This window comes from Myotis myotis, unplaced genomic scaffold, assembly GCF_014108235.1.
Source record: "Myotis myotis isolate mMyoMyo1 unplaced genomic scaffold, mMyoMyo1.p scaffold_m19_p_17, whole genome shotgun sequence".
Lineage (NCBI taxonomy): Eukaryota > Metazoa > Chordata > Mammalia > Chiroptera > Vespertilionidae > Myotis > Myotis myotis.
The window spans coordinates 20,928,931-20,956,470 of NW_023416321.1; the positions used below are offsets into that span (position 1 = coordinate 20,928,931).

The 27,540-nt window shown below is 37.4% G+C and overlaps 1 protein-coding gene across 4 annotated transcripts in view; it reads left to right on the top strand.

Moving 5' to 3' along the window:
- Window positions 1–27,259, top strand: part of VMP1 (vacuole membrane protein 1) — a 109,632-nt gene extending 82,373 nt beyond the window's left edge. For all 4 annotated transcript variants that reach the window (XM_036340165.1, XM_036340166.1, XM_036340168.1 and 1 more), the window contains 3 exons: window positions 4,911–4,972; window positions 23,545–23,647; window positions 24,898–27,259. In XM_036340165.1, the coding sequence (XP_036196058.1) occupies window positions 4,911–4,972; window positions 23,545–23,647; window positions 24,898–25,041 (309 nt within the window). In that variant the 3' untranslated portion in view covers window positions 25,042–27,259. The remainder of the gene's footprint in view (window positions 1–4,910; window positions 4,973–23,544; window positions 23,648–24,897) is intronic.
- Window positions 27,260–27,540: the final 281 nt, after the last annotated feature.

Sequence of the window (27,540 nt, forward strand, 5' to 3'; positions counted from 1 at the left end):
GGCAAATCTCACCAGAATAAACTAAAATTAACCTGGAAAGAATTCCTTAATCAATGAGGTTTGCAACAAAGAGGCATTCACCAAAGGAAAGGCAAGAACAGTGAGTAATGTCTGTGCCCTGGCATGATTCCTTAATAATTAAAAACACGTCTATCCCCCCCTGTTTCTTCTTAACACCTCTCCACCTCTAGTTCTTAGAAGAAGAGAATGAAACAGAAAATTTTCAGCTGCTTCTACTGCCCAGTCTCTGATATTAGATTTTGGCGTTGGAATGAGTTATTGAGCTTGTCCTGCCATGATAATTGCTCAGAATTTCAACGATATGTTTTTCCTCCTTCAAGGAATATTTTCCCCCACTTATATTAAGTATATTGTTCAATGAATATGGGTTCTGTAATATTGGAATGCTAGTTTCTTTAGTAAAGATTTAAAATATCACAACAGGATTTTTCAAGTAATAAAATATTATGGTGAATAACATGATTTTGCAGTGTACGTGAAGATAATGTCTTGTAATCTTTTCAGTTCTTTTGGGGGGAGAAAAGAAGCTAGCATTTAGCTGTAGGGAGTCTTTTGAAAATAACAACAGATTTAATTCCCTTTATAACAGCAGTTCCTCTAGGGATCTATAAACTTACACATCCTGCTTTATGTAATAATCTAAAAATTATAGGAAAATGTATTATGCTAACAGTACCCAATAGTGGTAGGATATGAAACTAATCAGAATAGTCCAAAATAGTATATTTTTAGAACATTTTGTTGTTTTTTTCAAGTGATGATAATACTTATTTTTTATGTAGCGTTTCACACTTTAAAGCACTTAGTGTATGCCATCTGATTTAATTATTATAATCCTGGGAGGGAGAAATTGTTACTCCCATTTTATAATTATCAAACTTACAGAGGTTAGTAAATAATAGGTACCTAAGAGAGTAAGTAACAGCTGGAATTTGAACCCTAGTCTTTTGGCTTCAAGTTCAGTGTTTTTTTCCAGTCTTTTGCATTGTCTTCTTAACTATAAATTATTTATGTGATTAAGGAAACTGAATTGTTTGATGCCTGGAATTTATTAGGACCTGTACCAGGCAGTTGGCATTGATTATCTCAGAACAATCCTGTGAGGTAGTTATTATCCATATTTCATTGATGGGGGAACTGGGTTTTAGAGAAGATAAAATACTTGCCTAAGGCCCAGGAATTCAAACCAAATTCTATAAAGTTAAAGCTCATTCACTGTTTCTGAGTGGAAGGAAAAAAAGAAAGCTAAAATCCTTTCATGTTTCTGAAAGGAAAGAATCTGAGTTCCTTCACTAAACTAGAATATGCGGTATGTTTGCTATGTTCCATTGTATCAAAGAGATGTACTTTCTAAAGGCATGTCACTTAATGTACATCCAGATATAGCTCAGGGCAACAGACATTCTCATTCCTTGGGTAAGAATACTAACAAGTAATATAAACATTATAACCATTTCTGAAACAGATTTTTCTGTAATCTAATAATAAACCTATCTCCTCTTCTGGTTCTCTTCTTTAAGCTTAGACAACTTTCCTTGATAAATATTGTTATTTTTATTGATATTTTGTCATCTGTTAAACCACCCCTAAAAATTTCAGTTCAGCCCACCTAATAGTGTTAAATCAGGATTTCCCCTTCCACTGGACAAGTTGAGGTCCTCTGGCTGTAGAAGGATCCTTAAAAACAAATAATGAAGAAGTTGAGAAGTCAGCATGCTCGCATATACTTCATATACCGTACAATTTACTTAGCATGTGTATTGCTTATTCCTTCTCTACCTTCCCACCCACCACCGCACACACTTATACTGGAATATAGGCTCCTTGAAGGCAGAGATTTTTGTGTCTTGGCTCACCGAGGCATTCTGCCTAAATAGCATCTGGCATGTAGTAGGTACTTAATAAATATTTAATAAATGAATCTATCTATGATTCTTCTTACCATTGAAGGACGTTTCTTTTACAGATAGGTTCTTTTTTGTACATTCTGACACCAGTAGTTCCCTATACCCATATCTTTTTTTCTTCCTACTCTCCCCTTTCCCTTGTTTCTTCTTTGCACTTGGTCGAGAGGGTTGGTTAGTGATCTGTGCCTTTTATTTACTTGGTAGAATCTCCCACTCAGACACATTTATTTCTTGCCCAGAACAGTGGATTTTCAAGCTGTTACATATTTTTTTAAAGTTATGATTTGTTCTTAAGCAATTAAATTGTGCAATTATCTGGGCATTTGGCTTATTCTGAATGTTAGGAAATGATAGTAGGGAAAGCTTATTATGTTGGTGAGATCACTGAGAGAGAAGACCATTAGCTCTGTTTCTTAGTAAAAAATTTATAGTTCCAAGTAACTGGCTTTTAGTATGGATACTAGAAGCACCCCCCATATATTCAGGCTTTTCTCCTAAAGGATCTATCATAGTCTTATTAGTTTCATAATCTTCATACGCCATTTGTATAACATTGTTTATAAAATCATCATCCATCTTGTACCTGATTGACCTCTGTATGTGCTTGCTTTTTCCATAAGATAGGTATCTTTTTCCAGTTAACAGATGCATAAACAAACACTAAAAAGGACTACGAACTTTTTTTATTCTAATTTCCTTACAAATATCCTTATACTGAAGCTGCCAATGTCTATTCATACTAGGACGTTAATTAAAATATCATTGCTTTATTGTTTCAAATAATAAGCTTTCGTCTAAAGTAAGCACTTTCCTGAGATTTATAATGAATAGATTTATAATGAATAGATTTTTTAAAACATATTTTTATTTCAGAGAGGAAGGGGGAGAGAGAGAGAGAGAGAGAGAGAGAGAGAGAGAGAGAGAGAGAGATCAATGATGAGAGAGAATCACTTATCGGCTGCTCCTGCATGGCCCACTAGGGATCGAGCCTGCAACCTGGGCATGTACCCTGACCAGGAATCGAACCATGACCTCCTGGTTCACAGATTGATGCTCAACCTCTGAGCCATGCTGGCTGGGCTAGATTTTTTTTAATTGTTTTTATTTGCCTTCTCTCCCTTTTGGTTACAAAGGCTATATTATTTAACAAAAAACAACAAAGCACTAAAGAGTGTTTTTTTTTTAACAGGAATTTGTAGAGAATCTAGAATTACTCACATTTAATCAACTATCACTCCTTTAAAGCTAAACTTTTTTTTTTTTTTTTAAATATATTTTATTGATTTTTTACAGAGAGGAAGGAAGAGGGGTAGAGAGCCAGAAACATCAATGAGAGAGAAACATCGATCAGCTGCCTCCTGCACGCCCCCCACTGGGGATGTGCCCGCAACCAAGGTACATGCCCTTGACCGGAATCGAACCCGGGACCCTTGAGTCCGCAGGCCGACGCTCTATCCACTGAGCCAAACCGGTTCTGGCTAAAGCTAAACTTTAATATCACCTTCTTGAAGTTAGTTAATTGTACTTATGTAACCTTTCCTTTCTCTGAACTTTTTTTTTTTTTAATCCTCACCCGAGGATATTTTTCCATTAATTTTTAGAGAGTGGAAGAGAGAGGGAGAGAGAAATATCGATGTGAGAGAAACACACTGATTGGTTGCCTCCTGCACACACCCCACCAGGGCCCAGGACAGAGAGGAGCCTGCAACCAAGGTACATGCCCTTTACCGGAATTTAACCTGGGACCCTTTAGTCCACAGTCTGACATTCTATCCACTGAGCCAGACCTGCAAAGGCCCTTTCTCTGAACTTGGATATCACATTGCTTTTACCACTAATGGCTTTTATAGTTTAATCTTTAGATAGACATAGACATAGACATAGACATATAGACATATAGACATATAGACATATAGACATATAGACGACATAGGATTTACCATCTTTCTACTGTGTATAGAAAAATTTATAAGTATCTTTAGGGCTTGAAGTATTCTTGTCTTTCTGTTCCCTAAAATCTCTTAATAATGCCTTATATTGCCCTGATTAGTTTGGCTCAGTGGATAGAGCGTCAGCCTGGGGACTGAAGGGTCCCGGGTTCCATTCCAGTCAGCGGCATGTACCTTGGTTGTGGGCGCATCCCCAGTAGGGGGTGTGCGGGAGGCAGCTAATCGATGTTTCTCTCTCATCGATGTTTCTGACACTCTACCCCTTTCCCTTCCTCTCTGTAAAAAATCAATAAAATATTTTAAAAAATAATAATAGTAATGCCTTATATTATCCATAGTAAGTACATTTTGTAACATTTATTGAGTTGAAAATATTTATTACACATTAGCCCTAAAGGCATCTTTACTTGTGAGGTAAGGTATCAACATTTTTCATTAATGGAGACTACCTCAATAACACCAAATTGAAAATGATCCAGGTCTGGTACAGATCCTCACTAATCTGTTTATGGCTTTGTTTGTACCCTAATCCTGAGCAGCCAAGCTCCTTCAGGATCTGAGAATGGAACTTTCATGATAAAAACTTTCCATGAAGGATGGACAGTCTTTTCAGATGCTGTGGATTAGATTTAGCCTAAAACCCTGTCATCAGGCTGGTCAGCTTTCATTTCAGTGGTGGGGGCCACATGGGAACCCATGACTTCAGTTGTATACACCATTCTAAGATACATAAAACATGTGGAATGTCTACCCAGCCTTCGGTTTCATGACTCATATTTTTCCCTCAGACATGGTCACGTATCCTAATGAGACTAGAACTGTGTTTAGGAAAAAACATCTTTAAAATACAAAGTAGGTAGGAAATGATATTTTTTATAAAGAATTTTAAAAATTGCATTTAGGGGCAGCACCTCACCTTTTTAGGCTGTTAATCAGAATTGTGAATTTATATTGGTGTTTTTTGATGAAATATTTAATATTTTATTAATAGTAAATAACTATTTTAATATTAAAACTGGTGTTTTCTTTACAGAAAATCTTTGTTATAATAACGTTCAGCAAACACATAGTGGAACAGATGGTGGCTTTCATTGGGTGAGTAATTCTTTAAGGACTAATATTAGTATCACTGTTGGAATTAGAGGAAATGTATAAAAGACTTTATTGGGATAGAATTGTTGTGATAGCTCTTCATTTTTTGAGAAAATATCTTTTGCCCTATTATTAGTTAAATTGAAGAAGACTTTCTTGAACTGTAGCAGGGAAGGATGAGGCTCAGATTAAACTGAACATAGTAAGTCATGCACTTCTTGATTTAAAAGAAGTTTTGGAGTTTGAGACTATAGCCCGTCCAGAAAAATAAGAAATTCTCTTTACATAAAGACATGTGTTTTGTTACAGTTTAATAATGCTTTAATACAATGCCATGTCTTTTAGCCAGATACACAGGTGCATTTAATTTAAATACAAACCTTATATAAAATATTAATCTTTCGTAGTATAAGACATGATAAGATGGCATAATATTACCAAAATATGTCAGTTATGAACCTATTACTTTGTTAGAGAAAAAACGGGCCATTTTTAAAGGCTTCTATCCAAAGCTTTTATTTTCATGTGTATAGAAGAAAGACTAGTTTTAACATATGCTTTAAATGGTAGTGTTACAAATTTGGGTAGTTCACGTTGATAAAACAGTAAAGAAAAACTCATTTTGTTTGGTTAATCAAATTAGCTGTCAGCTGGAATGTGAGTACTGTCAGATATTAAATGAAACTTTTTAAATATGTGAATTTTTATTCAGTGTTTACGGGAGAGAGGTGTTTGTTTTTTTTTTTCATTTAATAGCATTACTGACCCATAGTGGGAAAGTGTTACCTTGAAGTGTCCTTTATGTAGTTTTGGCATAAAATTTTATCTTAAAAGCCATTTATGAAACAAAACATTTAGGAAAATTTCTGCTATTTAAAAAAATGGCCACTTTGAGGTGAATTCATCAGTGTTAGATTTATTATTCTTTAAACCATACATGGTATATTATATTTTCTCTTTTCTGTATATGGTATGTTTTATCAAAATAGTTTTTAATATTTTCTATTTAGTTTTTAATATAAAATTGAGGAAAAACATATTCTTGAGAATATACTCAGTGGAGCCAGTCATTGGTTCTGATTATAAATATGGATTGTAGCTTGTACATTAAAATTTAATTACTCCAGTTTTTTGTTGCTTGAATCCTTAAAAATAAAGTGGTTTTAAAGTAACCATATGCTGCATTAAAAAAGAATTGGAATACCCTTGTTCCTTAGTTTTAAATACTATGAAGGCATTTCCTCTGTTCATAGAGAATAGTGTTCCACCTTGAGAAAATTCTGAAGGACATATACCTAGCTAACTACCACATAAACCCACATTGTAGGAGTGACTGTGCTCACAGCACCCTCCATTCTTCCTTTCTCCTTTTCCCATGCTGAACATGTATAGAAGGAAGTTTCTTGGCTACTTTTACATCCTCACCACTACCACCTTTTGTTTCCCCAGCCTTTGGAGTTTCTAAAGAATTAGATTAGTTAGCTCCCTGTCTCATCTACCCACATCCAGTTTCATTCCCTTCTAATCTGATCATCATACTGCAGTTAGTAACTTTAAAAAAAAACTTGCCCAGCCATTCGTAGCTCAGTGGTTGAGCGTCACCTATGAACCAGGAGGTCACAGTTCAATTCCCAATCAGGGCACATGCCCGGGTTATGGGCTCAGTCCCCAGTGCAGTGATGGCGAACCTTTTGAGCTCGGCGTGTCACCATTTTGAAAAACCCTAACTTAACTCTGGTGCCGTGTCACATATAGAATTTTTTTGATATTTGCAACCATAGTAAAACAAAGACTTATATTTTTGATATTTATTTTATATATTTAAATGCCATTTAACAAAGAAAAATCAACCAGAAAAAATGAGTTCGCCATCACTGCCCCAGTGGAAAAGTACCCTCCAGTGAGGATTAACAGAAAAAAATAAAATTAAAAATCAATGAAAAAACATATCCTTGGGTGAGGTTAAAAAAAATAAGTAGCTTAATTGTTTATTTCAGAAAAGGGAAGGAAGACAGAGTGATTCCCTAGACCAGAGGTGGGCAAACTTTCTGACTCGAGGGCCACAATGGGTTCTTAAACTGGACCAGAGGGCTGGAACAAAAGCATGGATGGAGTGTTTGTGTGAACTAATATAAATTCAAAGTAAACATCATTACATAAAAGGGTACGGTCTTTTTTTTTTTTTTTTAGTTTTATTCATTTCAAAGGGATCCGGCCAGGGATCCGGCCTGGGATCCGGCCTGGGATCCGGCCTGCGGGCCGTAGTTTGCCCACGGCTGCCCTAGACCCATTGTTGAGTTGAACTCAAAATACTGCCTGTAGCTTGCTGTAGAACCATTCTTCTTTGATTATTAGTAATTCGTCTTCACACTGTTAAAACTCTAAATGGTATAACAAATCATCAAACTAAACTAGGAAAGTTTGGAATACAGCCTTTTTAAGGATATCTTAAAACTGTGTACCCATAATTAAGGAAGTGATGAATTGCTGTGGTCGAGAAAAAAATCAAAAGACAAAAAGTCAGCAACAGTTCAAATTTAAAATAAAATTATGAGATACTAAGGCAAGGAAGAATGAAAAATGAATCTCAAGAGTAAGGACAGCTATGGAGTGGAAGATGAAAAGAACACACGGGCTTTGGACAAAATAAATCCAGATTTGAATGTGAACTCTGCCACAGTTATTTAATTCCGTGTCCACTGTTCTTTCAAACAACATGAGTTGAGTAGCATTGTTTTGAGTAGAATTTCTTTTTCCAGTTTAGGAGGCTACTGATACCCTTTCCAACTTCCAGTCAAAATGTGAAATGTCCTATATCAAAATATTGCATAATTTAGTTGAAACAAACTCATGTCAGTGATTTGATATTTCAAACCATGTGTTTAATTTTTTAATTTATCTTTATTGTTGAAAGTATTAGAGATGTCCCCCTTTTTTCTCCATTGAACCCCTCCACCTTGTACTTGCCTCCCCAGTCCCCCCACTCCCCCATCCCCTCCCAGGCCTTCACCACACTATTGTCTGTGTCCATAGGTTATGCATATAAGTTCTTTGGTTGGGCATGTGGATTTTTAAAATGCCTTTCCTCTAAAAAAATAAAAAATAAAAAATAAAATGCCTTTCCTCTTGCCCTAGCCGGTTTGGCTTAGTGGATAGAGCATTGGCCTGCAATTGAAGGTCTCGGGTTCGATTCCGGCCAAGAACACATGCCTAGGTTGTGGGCTCGATCCCCAGTGTGGGCTGTGCAGGAGGCAGCCAATCAATGATTCTCTCTCATCATTGATGTTTCTATCTATCTCTCCCCTCTCCCTTCCTCTCTGAAATCAATAAAAAAATATATAATAAAAATTAAAATAAAATAAAATGCCTTTCCTCTTAAGTTTTATGTTACCTGTGTTCTCAAAGTGTCATTTTCAAAAATGTCTACTGACTGGATGGAAAGGTAGACTACTAAGTGACTCTTTTGTGTGCTCTGAGGAAAGATCGAGGGAAAGCCTATTTCTCCTTAAAGAAAGTACCCATTTATTTTCTTCTCTGATTCATAAAATGCCTTTAACCAGGACAAAGTTTTTATCAAAGATTACATAAATAAGTCTTGAAGGTACTATTTTTTAACATACTTTGAGCATTCTACATACATTATTATTATTACTGATGTTTACTTCTAATTGCAGCCATGTATGATGCGTATTTATCTCCCTTTTATTAAGGAAATGAGCTCTGAATGGTTAAAAATAATTAACTTATATAATTCTTTATTTTAGTGTTTTTTAAATTCATAAAAAGAGGTTCATACCATATGTAATCTTTTGGAACTTTTCACTTATTATATTGCTAATATCATTGTGTGTTGCTGAAAATTATTTATTTTGACTGTGATATGTTCCATTGGGTAATTATTCATCCACTCTCCCTTGATAGATACTTAAAATGTTTTCATGTATTTTTCTGTTTTGAACAAGTATGAGCACTTCTTAGCATAAGATAGGTGAGCACATGGTAAGGAGCCTAAGGGTCTGATGAAAACACAGAAGGATAAGGGAAGCCAAAGAGAGATTGGACATAGACGCAAGATAACCCTTAGTTTCGATAAGTTAAGATAACTTAGTTTTGTCTATGATCAAATTTGGGCAAAATCTCACTACTGGTGTGCCTGTGGCCTGCCAGGCCAAGGCTACTCACCTCCCCGGGGTGGCAGGGAAAGTGTTAGTGTTGACCAATTACATCTGTAGCAGGAGGTTTAGTATGAATTTTATACAGGTTTGAATGCTACACTGATGACTCAAGGAAAATTCCTTCCCCGAGGGCTCCTGGTCTCACGGTAACTGTAGTGTGGCCAGCCGAATAGGGTACCCTAAGTGTGCTTTTGGCCTCTGGTATTTTTAGTACAGTGTGTCTTTGTGCAGTAGTCCTAAGGTCCCAGAGAGAATGTAAGCCCTACTTTCAAAATTTACTGTTATTTTATTTTATTTAATTTTAATTTTTATAAGAGTGTATTTAAGCCAAACTGATGACATGTGCCTAGGGGCAAGATCTCAAATGCTCTGGAGAATAACAGTTTTGCAGCTTCTTTTATGCATTTGAAGTTCTAAACATTACTGTAATTTTAAATGTAAATGATTCTCCTCAGAAATAATAATTAGTCGATTTATTTTTTGGACGGTGCTGGAAAATAATTGCCAGTGTCATTAGGTTTAGGGAAAGATATTCTGTTATCCATTCCTAAATCAGAGGGTTTGTCTAGTTATGTATGGAAATCTGAACAGATGTAACAAATCAGTTAGATATTCTGAGAGAGATTAGAATACAAATAACAGCTTTGAGAAAAAGCTTTTTGGTTTATGGGATGTTTGGCAGGAGGACAGAAAGAAGGTTCTGAAAGAACGAGTAGGCATGTAGTGGAGTTTTTCACTCCTTGGCATCCTGGGTTGAAATAAGTCAAGGGACAGAACCAAGAACCAGGGAACTTTAGAGCTTCAAAGGCATCATATTTATTGCTGTCTTCTTTTTTTCATTAAGATTTAAACTGATTTTTATTTAGACTTTATCTTATGAGAGAAACCTAGACATGTTTCTTAAAGAGAACCAAGTGTAACTTTAAAATCGTGATTAAGATGACATGTCCGGTATTCTCACTAAAGAAAGATGAGAATTTCCAGAAAATAACATTAAGCGTATGACCCGTAACAAACCATATGCAGAACATTGGCTCATTGTCAGGTTGCCAGTGTCTTATTAGAAGACAAAGTCCCCAGTTTTACCACACAAGAAAGTTTCCATAACTCAATCACTGAACTTGCAGGGGGAGGGGTTGGCTGAAGCAGGGACTTTTTACCAGATACAGAATGTTCCATGCTCTTCTTTGCTGTCTCCTGTTTCTGAGTTAACTTAATGTTTGACCTCAGAGTCTGACTTGCCTGTGGCAAGAGAGATCATTTTAACCAGGGAGTAATTAATGTTTGAATCTTAATACTGTTTCTTGCTCCTCACTCTATAACAAGTGGTCAGAATGACCTAACGTTGGCCTGGACATTTTCCTCTACAAAAAAAAAAAACCTGTCCTTTCATTTTAAAATATAAAATAGTTCATGTACTTGATTCTCTTTTACTTTGATCATTGTAGAACAATCAGGAAAAGTTATGGGAGTGTGGAACACAAATATTTGTATTAACTGGAAAAGGATACATGGACCCTATTTAACACCCAGCTACTGAGATTGTTATACACACTGATTTCATGATAATCTTCTGTGATTTAGGTAGTGTTAAAAAAACAGACAACAGGCCTTACATGGAGTCACTTGTGTTAACTCCACAATACAAACTGAGACTTAATACCTAACTTAATGACAGTTTCAACCTCTCCCAGGAGTGGAATCTTAAACCAGTCGATCTGTAATTACTTGGTCAGCACTAGTGAGGTAATCTGCCTGCTGGACCCCTGCTGTCCCCCAAAGGAAGGTGACCTCACACTCTTTGCTGGTAACTTCCTTGTCCTCTCCTCCTGCCTATAAAAGACTTCCTTCATTTTATACAGCTCTTCAGAGCTCCATTCTATCTGCTAATGGGATGCTGCCTGACCCATGCCTCATGGAATAAAGCCAATAAGATCTTTAAAATTTAGTCAATTGAGCCGAAACCGGTTTGGCTCAGCGGATAGAGCGTCGGCCTGCAGACTGAAAGGTCCCAGGTTCGATTCCGGTCAAGGGCATGTACCTGGGTTGCGCGCATATCCCCAGTAGGAGATGTGCAGGAGGCAGCTGATCGATGTTTCTCTCTCATCGATGTTTCTAACTCTCTATCTCTCTCCCTTCCTCTCTGTAAAAAATCAATAAAATATATAAAATAATAAAATAAAATAAAATTTAGTCAATTGAACTTTGTTTCGTAACAGTAGAAAACTCTTTCCTTTTCATGTCCTCTTCATATAGTTCATCTTCTCTTTTGACTCTTAACTCTTCTATGTTTGTTGCTGATATTGGGAGGCAGCATAGTTAAAGGTTAAAGAGGAATTCTGGAGTTAAACTGTTTAGATGAGAAATTGGCATTGTATTAGGAGGTTACTGTTAACCATAATTAGAGCATCTCTGTAGAATGTTGAAAACAAACTCAGTTAAGTGTTCTGTAAATATTTGTTGGCTTCATTAATTCATTTGTTCATTATTAGGAGAGACCTCTTTGTATTATAGACTGAGGGAAAGACTAGTAAAAAGCTAGAGATGGAAAATACAAATTAAAAAAAGGAAGGGTTGCCTTGGCCAGTGTGCTCAATGGTAGAGCATCGACCCATGAACCAGGAGATTGTGGTTCGATTCCTGGTCAGGGCACATGCCCAGGTTGTGGACTCCATCCTCCTTAGGGGGCATGCAGGAGGCAGCTGATTGATGTTTCTCTCTTATCATTGATGTTTCTCTCTCTCCCTCCCTCTCCCTTCCTCTCTCTGAAATCAATAAAAACATTTTTTAAAAACAATAAAAAACAAACATTTTTTAAAAGGGAGGGTGTGGGTAGAAAATTTGCATTTAGTGATCACCCACTGTTCCAGAGTTAGAGAAAGAGGTAATCTGCTTGAACTTGAAAATTTGGACAAGAGAATCAGTTTCAAATGGCTGCTTTGTGAATTTAGTAAGGGGTCAGCATGAATTCTTTCTGTCCACGCTCCTCTCATTCATTCGTGTATGTTCCTGGCACAACTGAAACTAGTTACTACCCATGTTACTTTCAGTGAGAAACCTACTGGTTTGGTTTTGTGGGTATAAATATATCTTTTTCTCTCATCATCCTACTAGATTAAGTTCTTTGAGAGCGGAACTCATTACTTTTTTTTTCTTAGTAATCTACTACATATAGTGGTTTTCAGCCTAAGTAATAATAATTGAAATAATTGGATTGTTCTTAAATGTTATTGAGTTCCAATCAATACTATCACTTTTTTATCCACTCATCATCACACCGCTTTGAATAATCTAAAAGACATGTCACCTTAAATTTAAAATTCTGCAAACTATTCTTGACCTTTAGTGGTCCCTAGTGCTGATTTTATTCTTATAATTCAGTGGATCTTCAAGCCAGCCACAGATTGATTGGTCACCATATAAAGCTCCTCTAATCTGTTATTTTCTCTAACTAAAATCAGTTGATTTTTTTCTGAAATATAAAGCTCTTTTTATTAAAGTATAGTTGACATGCAGTATTATTCATTTCAGGTATATAACATAGTGAGATTTCACATTTATACATCTTACAAAGTGATCACCACAAAAAATCCACTATGCATCTGTTGCCATACAAAGTTATTGTAATATTATTGACTGTATTCCCTATGTTGTACTTTAGGGACTTAGTTATAAGTTTTTACCTCTTAATCCTCTTCACCTTTTTGCCTGTAAGCCCACCGCCCAACCCTCTATCTGTTTTTCTGTGTATGAATCTGTTTGTTTTGTTAGTTCATTTGTTTAGTTTTTTAGATTCCACACATAAATGAAATGATAAAAGTATTTGTCTCTCTGACTATTTCACTTAGCATCATACCCTCTAGGTCTATTCATGTCACAAATAGCAAGACTTAATTCTTTTTCATGACTGAGTAATATTCCTCTGTGTGTGTGATATATATATATATGTATATATGTGTGTGTGTGTGTGTGTGTGTATGTATGTATTCACTTCTTCTTTATCCATTCACCTATTGAATACACCTAAGTTGCTTCCATATCTTGGCTATTGTAAATAATACTTCGGTGAACATAGGGGTGCATATATCTTTTTTAATTCGTGTTTCATTTTCTTCAGAAAAGTACCCAGAAGTGGAATTGCTGGATCTTTCTTTGTCTCTTATTATAGCTTTTGTTTTAAAGTTTATTTTGTCTGATACTTTAACACATTTTGTTTTGACAACCAATGACTTTTACTTGATTCTTATAGACCACTCCTTTAGCTCTTCCTCATTCATTAACATAAATGCCTGCTTGTCTCCTGCTCAAGTCTAAATTCTGAAATGAAGTTTTGTTCCAAAAGCTTCCCTTTAATGATAGCATATTTCACAGAGTAGCTGCTAATTATAAGGAGGTCTTCCCTTCATTCTAACTCTTACAGAAATCAATTCCAAATGTTCAAAAGCAAGGATAATTACAAATCCTTTTTTTGAAAGATGCCTGTAATAGGAATATGTTGTAAGGCAGTAGCAACAATACACCTAATGTTTCTATGTAAAGCAGTGGTCTTCCTTCTGCCCAGCCACTTAGAAAGGGAGGGTGTCATGTGTTTATAATACTGCTTTAGCACACAATGGACTAACTTGAGTACAAAAGAGGTTTTAATAATTTGTAAGGGGCACAGATGTGAATGAAATTCAAGACGTTTTAATTCCAAATCCTGGAGTTGAATCACAACTTATCTTAAATGGTGCTGGAGGCTATCAACCCAAACTTATATAGATGAGAAAGCCATAGGTTGTTTATTTATTGCATAGGTTTTATTCTGAATTTATTTTATTGAGGTATCTTGCAAGATCCAGAGATGTAAAGGAACTTGGTTTTGGGCGGGCTACTACATTTCAGATCCAAATGCAAGTAGAATACACCAGTTACCAGTTTTTGTTATCAGCCTCAAAAATTGAAATTCCCCATCAAGCTGTAACTGGTTTGGCTCAGTGGATAGAGCGTCAGCCTGCGGACTCAAGGGTCCCAGGTTCGATTCCGGTCAAGGGCATGTACCTTGGTTGCGGGCACATCCCCAGTAGGGGGTGTGCAGGAGGCAGCTGATCGATGTTTCTCTCTCATCAATGTTTCTAACTCTCTATCCCTCTTCCTTCCTCTCTGTAAAAAAATCAATAAAATATATTTTTTAAAAAAAAGAAAAAAGAAATTCCCCATCAAGTTAAATGGAAAAATTAATAACACTTTCATTCAAGTCACACAGGAGTACTGGATCCATTTTTACTAGGTTAAATATAAGTTGATTTTCAGGTAGCACCAGTTCATTTACTTGTCATATTCCTGGGTTTATTTGATATCAGTTTGTTTTTCTTTTTTTCCTATTTGTTTTCTCTAATCTCTGAGGACTAAAAGGCTATAATCATCATGGAAATCAGCCTGATGGCCTTTGTCTTATTCGGATTGCATCATAAATTCCCCCTCCCCTCTCTCCAGGGCATTCTACCTTAGGAGGAAAGTTTCATTTTCAGGGTAATCTATCACTGTTGAACCAGGCCAGGAGTCTGAGATCCATTCTGAGTCACCATGAATAGAACTCTAGTACTGGTTGGGCCCCAGGGAAACTGGTGGTTAAATACTGTGAGAACCTTTATCAGACAGGAAATGACAACTCATTAAAATACTAACCGTTAAGCCTGTTTAGATCACTGCCTACGGGGTGGGGAGAAAAATTTAACTCTGTAGTGTTTGACTAAAGTGTGTACATTTCTGAAAACAGAATTATTTTATTTATAAGACTGTTATCAAGAAAGAAAATTTCTAGTCAGTCATGTTGCTAAAGTTCTGCCAAACTGTCATTGCCTCTTTTGTACAAAAGATGTAGTGGGGGTGGGAAGAGAAGGGGCTTTTATTTCATCCCTGAAAGTATATCCTACCTAGAGGCACCATAATTGTACAGATTAGTCTCTTTAGGAGAAGAGGCGTCTGTTGGCTTTTCTGGTTGGGGCTCTCCTCCTGTGCTCCTGAGCCAAATCTCAATTGATAGAAGATTTCTCTGGAGTCGGAGGATAAATTTGATGTTTTGATAGACTATAATAATCCTCAATTAACCAAGAAAATTTTTAAAGATCCTGATATTCCTTTGAAAAACAAGTTTTAACTGTGGACACAGTCCCTTGAGGTTTGGCTTTCCAGATTCTTTTCTTTTTCTTTTTTTTATTGATTTCAGAGAAGGAGAGAGATAGAAACATCAATGATGAGAGAGAATCATCAACTGGGGACTGAGCCTGCAATCCGGCATATGCCCTTGAACAGAATCGAACCCGGGACCCTTCAGTCTGAAGGCCAAGGCTCCACCCTCCAAACCGATTAGGGCACTTTCCAGATTCTTAAAGGCCCTCTTCATAATGGCCTATTAGAAGAATGAGTGAAAAAGAGACAGTCCACATCTTTGTAGAAATATATCTTTTATTTCCTCTAATACATTACCTAACAATCCTGCATTGAGTTGGTCTTCTAATTAAGTCTTAAAATATTTTTTACCTTTTGGGAACAAAGTGTAATATTTGTACCCTTTACAGTTTAGCTTCATGGTAATTTTAGTACTTCTATTTATATTTATTTTGATCTTTGTTATTTCTTTGTGTGTGTTTTTATAACATATATAACATTATCATGGTAGCACATATATATAACATTTACATATATATATATGGAAGAGTAGGAAGTCCACAATACAAAGGGGGCTTACGATAAGCATGTTGCAATTTATTATGTTTTTTCTATCTCCATTAATCAGATTTATAGCATGTAATTCCTAGTTTTAACTAAACTAACCCTCACAAACAGGCAGTGAATTAAAGAGTTTCCTATAAATAAACAATAGAAGGAAGATAATACTAATAATGAACTCACAAGAAACAGCAAAAAAAGCATTGATATTTCACCTACTCCTAGTATATGTCTATAGGAATCGGCCAAAACAATCTTAATAAAGGACAAGTGTATAATATGCCTCAAATATCACTAATGGTAGCATGAAAGCTATGATAATTAGTAATGCATTTAATGTAATTTTTAGCCCTGGCTGGTGTGGCTCAGTTAGTTGGAGCATCTTCCAATGTACCAGAAGATTCCCGATTCAGTTCTCGTTCAGGGCACGAACCTAGGTTGCGGATTCGATCCCAAGCCAGGGAAAGTACACCCGTGTTTCTCTTTCACTTCCATGTTTCTCTCTCCCCGCTTCCCCCTTCCTTTATTACTTAAAAATAATAAAGTAATAATTTATAGAAGAGGGTAGAGGGGAAGTAAATGGTGATGGAAGGAGACTTGACTTGGGGTGGTGAACACAAAGCAACATATAGCCCGGCCAGTATGGTTCAGTGATTGAGTGTCAATCTATGAACCAGGAGGTCACAGTTCTATTCCCGGTTAGGGCATATGCCCAGGTTGAGGACTCATTCCCTAGTAGAGGGCATGCAGGAGGTAACTGATCAATGATTCTCTCTCATTATTGATGTTTCTATCTCTCCCTCTCTGAAATCAATAAAAAAATATATTTTTAAAAACAAAACAACAAAATATATATATATAGATGATGCATTGTAGAATTGTACACTTGTAACCTGTATAATTTTATAACCAATATCATCCCAATAAATTCAATAAATTTTTAAAAAATAAAGTAATAATTTAAATTTTTTCAACTTTTTTGTATACTTTTAAATTTGTTTTTGTGCACTTTACTGTTTACATAAGTATTATATACCATACATCAAAAACATTTTTAGACTATTGATCTGCCAGTGGTCGGCAAACTCATTAGTCAACAGAGCCAAATATCAACAGTACAACGATTGAAATTTCTTTTGAGAGCCAAATTTTTTAAACTTAAACTATATAGGTAGGTACATTGTTATTAACTTAATTAGGGTACTCCTAAGGCTTAGGAAGAGAGCCGCATGTGGCTTGCAAGCCGCAGTTTGCCGACCACGGATCTAGACTCCTTTGCCATTAAAAGCCACTATCAAAAAGTACCAGTCATTATCGGTAGTCTACTTCAAAAGATCTCTGTTATACTTTTTGAATTATAGCAGCAGGAGAATTGATTAAATCCTCTCCTTACTTTCTTTTTGTACTATTCCTGCCTTGAATCTTATTCTAAAGGCATTTTCTCATATTTTTAAGTTTTCAAAGGTTTAATCACACCCGAGACCAGCGATTTTCAACCTCTTTTCATCTCATGGCACACATAAACTAATTACTAAAAATCTGCAGGGCACCAAAAAATACTTTTTTTTCAGCGGTTGGAGCACTGACCCTTGGATTGAAGGGTCCCAGGTTCAGTTCCCGTCAAGGGCACATACTTGGGTTGCAGGCTCGATCCCCAGCCTGGTTGGGGCATGGGTGAGAGGCAACCAATCTGTGTGCCTCTCTCACATCGATGTTTCTCTCTCCCTCCCTCCCCCCTTCCCCTCTCATCTCTCTCTAAATATCAATGGAAAAATGTCCTCCAGTGAGGATTAACAACAACCAAAAAATAGATATAACTTTGACTCATTCACACCGAACAGCTATTGTGTTGGCTGTTGTCATCTTTTTATTTGACAATCTAAGGGCTTAAAAGAGGTCAGTGCCCCTGACTAACTAGCCATGTACTGCATGTTTTAAAAATTCTTGCAGCACACCGGTTGAAAATCGCTGCCCTAGCCTAGACAATATGATTCATCATCAGAGGCATGTTACATAAATTAGTCTCAAAGTACTTCACAGTGAACCAAAGGTAAAAAAACATTGTGCCCACATTTTCTTCTAAGAAAGATAAAGGCTCGTTACCTTACAACCTTACTAGGAACCCATGTCAGACAGCATGTTTTCTGGAAAGCCAGTGAAATGTACATGATCACATTAATGCTAAAATCCTCAAAAAAGTGGTTAAGAAAGGAACAAAGCCTGTATTAAATACAAGTTTACTTTATTAATTCCCATTTAATTCTCTTAAGCATTTCAGCTGCTTAACTTTTATATAGGCCCTGTGTAAATAGAGCTACACCATAAGACAAATCAGTTTTTTTTAAGATCATGTTATTTCTTGTTATTAACCACTGTGCCCGGTTTTATGATGACACATAGTACCAAAATACACACCTGGCTGGAAAAATCCAAACAGAATCAGAATCAGGGACAGGAAAACTTCCGGTCTTCCAATAGCAAGTCCCAATTTGACGACTATCTGTACGATGAAAAAGAGATTCAAAGCAAATCACATGGTGTGTTGCTTACTAGTATATTAGTATCTGGTGAACCTAGTTTGAGAGTTACACAATTTGAAAGGAGTCCCTTGAAAACAGGAGGAATCATGAATTTTTGGAATGGGTGTGTGCTTAGGACTAACCAACAAATGAAAGTGTAAGCTTTGTGGAAAAACTAGCACAGTGATGGTGAACCTACGACACGTGTGTCAGAGGTGACACATGAACTCATTTTTTTGGTTGATTTTTCTGTTAAATGGCATTTAAATATATAAAATAAATATCAAAAATATAAGTCTTTGTTTTACTATGGTTGCAAATATCAAAAAATTTCTATATGTGACACGGCACCAGAGTTAAGTTAGGGTTTTTCAAAATGCTGACACGCCCAGCTCAAAAGGTTCGCCATCACTGAACTAGAGTAATCACACCACCCACTCTCCATGCAGCCTCTGCCGACTGTGATCTTCATCTGGAAGGTTTTCTGAGTTTTGTGGGTACAGAGAATAATGCAGACCTTCCTAATGGACCAATATGAGGAGAATTAAAAATACAGATTTCTGTCCAGCTGGTGTGGCTCAGTGGTTGAGCGTCGACCTATGAACCAGGAGGTCATGGTTCAATTCCCAGGCAGGGCACATGCCAGATTTTGGGCGTGGTCCCCAGTGTGGGGCATGCAGGAGGCAGCTGATCAATGATTCTCTCTCATCATTGATGTTTCTATCTCTCTCCCTCTCCCTTCCTCTCTGAGATCAATAAAAATACATGTTTTAAAAAATGCAGATTTCTTATCAGATAAGTGATTTCCGGAAGCAGAGTCACATATGTATTAAAAACTATTTAAAAACTATTTAAATATAATAGCTTTTGTTTGCATATTCAGTCAGGGCCCTTGACAGAATTTTGTGAAAAGTTTGTCTTGTTTCTGTTTTAACACATCCTTAGGTATGTAAAAGCACAGCAAAATACTGTTCTCACGAAACCACTTCTGAGCTCTGGCTGGGTTTAGACTTCTGTGGTTTTTTTCCTTTACTTTTTTCCTGGACTTTTGTTTGCATTTTCTTAGGGTTTTTTGTTTGTTTGTTTACTTTCCTTTATTAAAATCCGTAACAAAAGTTCAAAAATTGCCATCAGATTAATTTGTTGGAAATTTATTTTTTCATGAGTTATATTATCTGAAAAATGTGTGTGCCAGGAATATAAGTTTTCAAGATATTACTATCACAAAGCTTTTTCTACCCACCGTGTTGTAGGTTTACAGCAAGGATAAGCAGATGAGATCAATTTATGTTTCTTTTCTTTCTTTCTTTTTTTCTTTACTTTATTTACAGCTTCCTCACTGAGAGAAAGTGGCTATTTACAAGGCTAAGTGAAGCATATTTTAGTCCAACAGTTGACTGTAAAATAGGTCTGTGTGTTGGTTCTCCTTCTATTATATATTCTTCTGTATCACAAAACTGTAAGAACTTTGAATTTACTCGGCACACAAAGGACTTCCCCACTCACTGTGGGCTGAGATGAGAGTTCCCAGACAAGTGCACAGGGTCTCTGAGTTGAACGGCTTTCAGAGAGTGGCATTTAAGCTATTTCCTAAGCCAACTACAAAAAACACCCAGCTGTACTGCAGGTTACTCCTCCAGCTGCCGCCCCACTCCCATATATGCCTTAAATTAACCCTTAACCTTAAATGTCAGAATGGACTCTCACTTTTGTCTGCTGCTTGACTATCACTGGAAAGATGAAGCTGTAGGCTAGCATTATTATTTGTCTTAAATGCATGTTAATAGTGACAGCTGTGGTTTCAATTTTTATCTAGTCCATTACTAAAATAGTTGTAGTGTTAATTAAGAAAACTCTAGTATAAGAGTGCCTTGTATAAGCTGAGACATCTGCTCTGTGTCGTGGTTTGTAGAGATAGAGAAATGAAAATAAAACTAAAATTTTGATTAATATATAAAGTGGATTAAGAGGAATCTGATCATTGGTTATATAACACTTAAAACCAAAATATGTTAACTTTTTTAAGGTTTATTCAGATCATGTGGCATCTGTTCATAATGGTGATTAATATGTTGCTATGAAAACTTTTAATTTCTCTATTTTCAACTGTTTTTCTAGTCTCTTATGAGAAACTGCAGCTCCCACCCCACCACCAAGAATTCTCCAAAGCATAGTAATACCATAGCAACTTGAAAAATTAATCTCAGCATCAGCCCAAGATAATTTTTTTTTTTTTTTGCCCAAGATAATTCTTGGAAAGTTGCCTATCATGTAAATATATAAGGACATATATTCTCCATCAGCTAAAGTAGATTTCCAATGGCAAATTATTTATCTTTCCAAATTCTTTTGAAGAGGGTCTTGAATGATTGCCAGGCCCTCCCTCATTTTCCTCAGCAACAAAAACAAAAAATTAGACCATTCATCGCATTTGGTTCTTAATTTTCTCTGTAAATAATTACTTGACCCTGGATCCCAAGTATGATTTGAGGCAAATTGTAAACCATATTTGTGCTCACTTCCATTCAGAAGGTAGAGGTCTGGAGAAAGACCAAGGCACATGTAATGGCCCAGCTGATGTGGCTCAGTGGTTGAATGTCGACCTATGAACCAAGAGGTCATAGGTTCGATTCCTGGTCAGGGCACATACCCAATGGGGGTGAGGGTGGAGGGTGGAGGAGGCAACTGATGTTTCTATCTCTCTGTCCCTCTCCCTTCTCTCTCTCTAAGATCAGTAAAGGTATATTAAAAATAATTTTGTAAAAAAGACACATGTAATGGAATCCAGCACCTATAGGACATCAAAAAGGGAAATTTCAAGTCATTTCTTATACACCCTAGCTGTTTACATTAGCATACAATCATTTCAGCCTTTCTAAATGAAAGAGTTTTTTTCACATTTTAAAAAATTAAATAATGGCCAAAACCGGTTTGGCTCAGTGGATAGAGCATCGGCCTGTGGACTGAAAGGTCCCAGGTTCGATTCCGGTCGGGGGCATGTACCTGGGTTGTGGGCACATCCCCAGTGGGGGATGTGCAGGAGGCAGCTGATCGATGTTTCTCTCTCATCGATGTTTCTAACTCTCTATCTCTCTCCCTTCCTCTCTGTAAAAAATCAATAAAATATATTTTTTAAAAAAAATAAAAAAAAAAATTAAATAATGGCTTGACTTGGGAATTTAATGACATAGGTATTAAGTGTGAATGAACCAATTTCTGAAGGAAATGTCTTATAAATCTGCAGTCTTCAAAGCCAGTCTTTGTATACTTCACTAGAATTTTTCTCTTTTGTATTCATGTGGTTTGTTTCAAGTGTAAATGGTGAGGTATTTGCATTCCCTTTGCATTATATAAAGAACTACCCAAGGAAAATCTCTCTTTTAAAGAGAAAATTTGTAGTACTATTGTTGCCCCTTCTTGTCAGAATCAGCAGTAAAAACAGAAACAGCTCAGACTCAGCTCTTCTGGTGTATCCCACTAGTGCAAGGCCACGTGAAAGTCAGTGACAGTGGACACATAATATACAGATGCTGTGGTATAGAATCGCATCCCTTAAACCTATGTAATTTTAATAACCAGTGTCACCCCCAATAAATTCAGTTTTTAAAAAAGTCAGTGAGAGAGAGACTAGGACTGTAGGTTAGGAGACTTGCCCTTCTCCATCTCAGTGTGGGTCTCCTGGTCTAGTCAGTGCAGCCGGAGCCTCTACTGCATATGTCCTTTCAGGGTTTTTTAAATCATCTTCACTATTCGTAAAGGACAGCTTCACCCCCACACCAGTCGCTCTCCTTCAATTCCTTTGGAGCATGTCTCTGTACTCCCAAAAATTAAGTATTGATTTTAAATTATTTTGTTCCCAAATCAGTGTGTGTGTGTGTGTGTGGAATCCCCATAATGATTCTAAGTCTCTTGTGGGCATGGACTACTCCCCCACCCCCCATAGCACCAGTTACAGTGTTGGACACAAAATAAGCTCTTCATTAAGTATTTGGTGGTTTATAATTAAAAGGAATAAAGAAAAGTGTCAGCCAGGAGTTATATATTTGTTAGCTTCCGGTAAATAGCAAAAAAAATCTCTTCCTTTATTCCTCTGCTTTTTATTACAGAAAGCAGCAACTAAATTGTTCTAGAAATTAGGTGACGTTAATCTAATAGTTGCTGAAAAGGGAGAGCATTGGGCACATGTTGAAATACCTTTTGCTAGCCCGGGAAAGAGATTGGGCGCGTTTACCTTTTGGCCCTATTAGACTGGTGGGAAAATAAGGGGACAGAAAAATAGAGGTGTTTGGTTTTCTAAGTTGCCCCAAGTTACCATTTTAAAAACCGCCTGCAAGCATTTCTGAAACGGGAGTCCGGTAGTTACAGTCACCAAACCGGTTTAACTGCACTGCCTCCCCTTGTTCTGGGTGAGAGGGAGCTCCGAGTACATAAGCTTATCAGCGATCACTATCCCAATCATCTGAGAACAAGTTGTTTAGTAATGTACCGCAGTTTCTGTGCAAACCATCTCCCATAAACCATGAAGTGATTCAAGGTTCATAGTTCCTTCTTTGTTCCTTTGTTAATCACTGACTTCTGACTAGTGGGAGGTGCCTCCCAAATTTGCTAATGCATTCTTTTTGGGAAGGGATGACGCACAGATTGTCCTAATAAGGACTTAGATTGAGAAAGTACCGCCCCCTCGGAGAAGATGGGACAAGTCAGGGAGAGGGCGGGCAGTTTCTTTTTCAACTGGGGATGACACAAGCATAAGTCATTTCCTTATTAATCGGTTCAAACCAGTTCTTACAGGAACTGGCGGTGATAAATGTGGGACTTCTCAGAAGTCATTCATTTTACTCTTTGTGCCACACCAGTGAGCGGCCTCAGCTGAGCTGGCCTCGCTCTGAGGATGAACTCTTCTGCTAGAAGCAAGGAGCTGAGCTCCCAGTCTCTCCCAGGCGTGCTGGTGGGAGAGGCTTTTCTCCTTCATGGGGTTGTTACAGGATGAATTTTTATCCATAAAAAGAGTTCTCAAGACTTCACCAGCTCTGCTGATAGTTCTACTTGTTTTTTCTTTCTACCAATCCCTGCTTTTTGAATCCAGGCGGTAAGTGCATTTTTCCTTAACATTTTTCCTTCTTTTCTTCCCAAATGGACCTTTTTCCTGGGGTATTGTCCCTGCCTCCAGTGCTGTCCCCGGCATAGGTCCATCTCTGCAGAAGCCGTTCCAGGAGTACCTGGAGGCCCAGCGGCAGAAGCTTCACCACCGGAGTGAAATGGGCGCACCTCAGGTGAGACTTCCCCCTCTTCCCCACCGTGTGGGGCTGGAATCGCACGCACAGGGCTCACTGCATAGGCGCAAATAGAGTGAGGTTTGTTTGCAAGTCTCCCTCACAGACGTTGAGGCTCCATGGTCTCTACTGGGAAATTTGTCTAAATCAGAACATGTAACTTCTGTTTTGTGCATCTCCCAAAGTCAAGGCTAGGGCTAGTGGGAAATAATAGATCTGTTATGTAGAATGAGTTATTGCCTTGATCTTAAATTATTTATTAGCAAGTATATTTTCTGAGTGGACTTAAAAGTTGACATTTATAGCTTCACAAAACTGAGGTCACTGGAACATCTCCCTTCATTTTTGCACTATTTTTCTTTTCAGAGGTGGGAAAATAATCATTTTTTAATAAATCAAGGCTCTTACTATAGCTGGACATAAAAACTTTAACTTAAACTAAGCCTTTTCTGTGACAAAGGGAAATGACTAGAAGAAGAGTAAGCAGTAGCCTGAGGTGGGAAGCTTGAAGGAAGCACAGTTGGGTGGTTTTGGTTGGTTGGTTGGTTGGTTTTGGGTGGCCTTATACTCTTTCTGTGGCCCTGTGCTCCCTCAACTGACCAAACATGATTTCAGAAACAGATAACATTTATGTTTTTTTTTTGTTGTTTTTTTTTTTTTTTTTTTAAATATATTTTATTTATTTTTTAAAGAGAGGAAGGGAGAGAGATAGAGAGTTAGAAACATCGATGAGAGAGAAACATCGATCAGCTGCCTCCTGCACATCTCCTACTGGGGATGTGCCCGCAACCCAGGTACATGCCCTTGACCGGAATCGAACCTGGGACCTTTCAGTCCGCAAGCCGACGCTCTATCCACTGAGCCAAACCGGTTTCGGCAACATTTATGTTTTAAAAGCTGCTCCCAGTCCTGGAGCAAGAATATATAACTCTCTTGACACTGCCCTGTACAAGTGTCTGCAGACTTCATTCTTATGTAGTAAGAGATAAGGGATGGCCTCAGAGTCGCCCATTCTGAACCATATGCATCAACATGGACTTTATAGCCAACAAAGTGAAATCTTAATAACTGGGTGTAAAAGGGCCCGCATGTCTATTTCAGGGCAGCTAGAGACACGAGACTTTTCACCTTTAGACTTCATAGGCCATAGGCTCCCATGGTCTCATTTTTTTCTAAAGCATTGTAGATGACCCCGTCTTACTACTGAAATGAAGTGTTTCTTGTGGCTCATTCCGCATTTCTTCCTGCAGGGAGAAAACTGGTTGTCCTGGATGTTCGAGAAGTTGGTGATTGCAATGGTGTGTTACTTCATCCTGTCCATCATTAACTCCATGGCACAAAGTTATGCCAAAAGAATCCAGCAGCGGATAAAATCAGAGGAGAAAACTAAATAAGCAGGAAAAGTTTTTAACAGCAGGAACTAGAATGGATGGGTTCTGCCTTAATTGGGAGGACTCCAAACCAGGAAAAAAACTTCCCTTTTCCATCCTGTTTCGATTTAACTTTTTTTTTCCTGCAAACAGTTTAGTCCATATTTTGCACTGACATACTTTTCCTTTGTGTGTTAAGGTAAGGTGTCCACCCTCGATTCAATTCAAGTTGTATTTTATGAGGGTGGAATGGGATGGTCAGCAGCAAGCTTAACAGGAAATGGCCTTCTATTTGTTACTTTCAAAAGGCCCACATAGTACAATTAGAGAATTCCAGACACCACAAAAAAAGTTCTTAAGTATGTTAACTATGTCAAGCTTTTTAAGCTTGTCACAAATGACTGCTTTGTTTTTCTAAATCATCAAAATGTATATAAATATTAGATGGGATAACAGTCGTGCATGTCTATCATGGTACAATTTAATCTGCCATCCTGCCCAGCCCTTCCTCTCCCACCTACCAAAAAAAAAGGCCATTTTATGATGCGTTGCACACCCTCTTGGGAAATTGATCTTTAAAATTTTGAGACAGTATAAGGAAAATCTGGTTGGTGTCTCACGAATGAGCTGACACCATTTTTTATTCTGTATATTTAGAATGAAGTCATGAAAAATCTTTATAAAGACCTCTTTGATCATTCCAAAATTGTGTTCGTTTTCTTGAGCGTTTTGGTTTTTTACTTCCTAGTAGCTTCTATCAACTGATTAGCAGCCTTGCCAAATCCACCTACAACTGTAATTTCTTAAGCCTTCGTTTATTTGCATGAAAAGAGACAACATCAATTTTTGTTGCTGGAATTGGGCAGCTAGCTGCACCCCAGTGAGATGGTGCCATAAGGACGGATGTCATGAGGGGATTTCTTGGATTGTGAAAGCAGTAGAGATGGTAGTATGCAAGTCAAAGAACACGGGAGAGAGAAATAACTCATTTAAAAAAACTACACTTTTCTCATGTGTTAATTTTAGCTCAGCGTGTACTCTGTTTTAACAGAAATTTACTTTTATAGGTAACTTAATTTTCTTGTCCTTTTCAGTTTTGTTCTTATGTGATGTTTCCTTCGGGATGTTTCAAGTTGAACTTGGTCATTTTGTTTTGTTTGAGAGGGAAATAAACAATTTCACTTTCTTCCTTTAGGAAAATTGCTACTGACATTATGTTGAGAGTAGAATTGGGTTTAAATCTCAACAGGCCAGAAATGCCTGATTTGTTTGATCAAATCCTGCCTGAATGTCTGCTTGTTTTGCCTCCCGTCGTGACATCTCCATGGCCGTACCACCTTGTCGGGTAGCTTATCAGACTGATGTTGACTGTTGAATCTCATGGCAACAGCAGTCGATGGGCTGTCTGACATTTTGGTATCTTTCATCTGACCATCCATATCAAATGTTCCCATTCAAACATCACCCAAAATCATGGTTAATGATAAAAAACAAAAACCTCTGTCCTTATGTCCAGTGGCACTGTGAGTCTTCTATGCCATGATATTGCATAGTCAAAAGGATTTTATGGGAAAATTGGGATAGTCTCCATGACCACAGCTAAGTAAATAAAGCATAAGCAACCTGCCTTGTAGGTTTTGAAAAGGTTATTGATCATTTTTTTCCATCCAGGGACTTCTAGCAGTGTGACTGTTGCCTCACTTAAAGAGCAGTGCCCCAAAGGCTTTATTTTAAACAGATTCACATTAAAATCATAATTTTTAGATTCTTTAGGGTTAGTGTAAGTTTCTAAGTCAGCTTCTGGTTGTGTTTCATCTGTTTCACCTGCATTTTACTTGGTGTTTGTCTAAAGAGAGAAAAGAGGAAAGCAAATATGAATGGTACCACTTGTACTAAATCTTTGGGCTTTATTGGTCAATTTATTTCAGGGTAGGAGATTAGAAAAATGTGTCTTGGGCTGACGGTCTGACTTAAGGGTGACCATTTGTTCACTCTCTCGAATGAAGAACAACTCTCCTTTCCTCACTGTGTGCTCAGGTGTGGCACCCCTGAGGGTCCTGCTGGCCTTGTGTTCCGTGTGGATTTGTTCCTTTCTTAGATCAAAAGTGGATGCAAACAACTACATGATCCCAGAGACATACCTACTTAATTCCAGCTGGTGAGAAACCAGAAATGTTGTAAATGGATGGTTTGATATTGCTGCAAATAAAGAAAAAGGGCCTGGGAATTCTGATTCCTTCTCTGTTTTGTTTAAGCCTCATTTTGTGCCTGAAATATCTACAACGTTAAATCACTTCTCAACTCAGTGACTGTCAAGAATAGTCTACAACCCAGTACAACCCAGTGCCATGCATCAGCAGTTCACACTGAGGAGCACCTCCCTCCAAACCTCATGCAGTGTTTTCTGTGTTCTCCATGAGTACATCTGGAGAGCGGGGCTTGAAAGCAGGGGAGGGTTTTACTTTCATTTGTTATAATGGCCACTATTCCCATTCTCTAGAAATCCAGGAAAAGCAGGTGCTG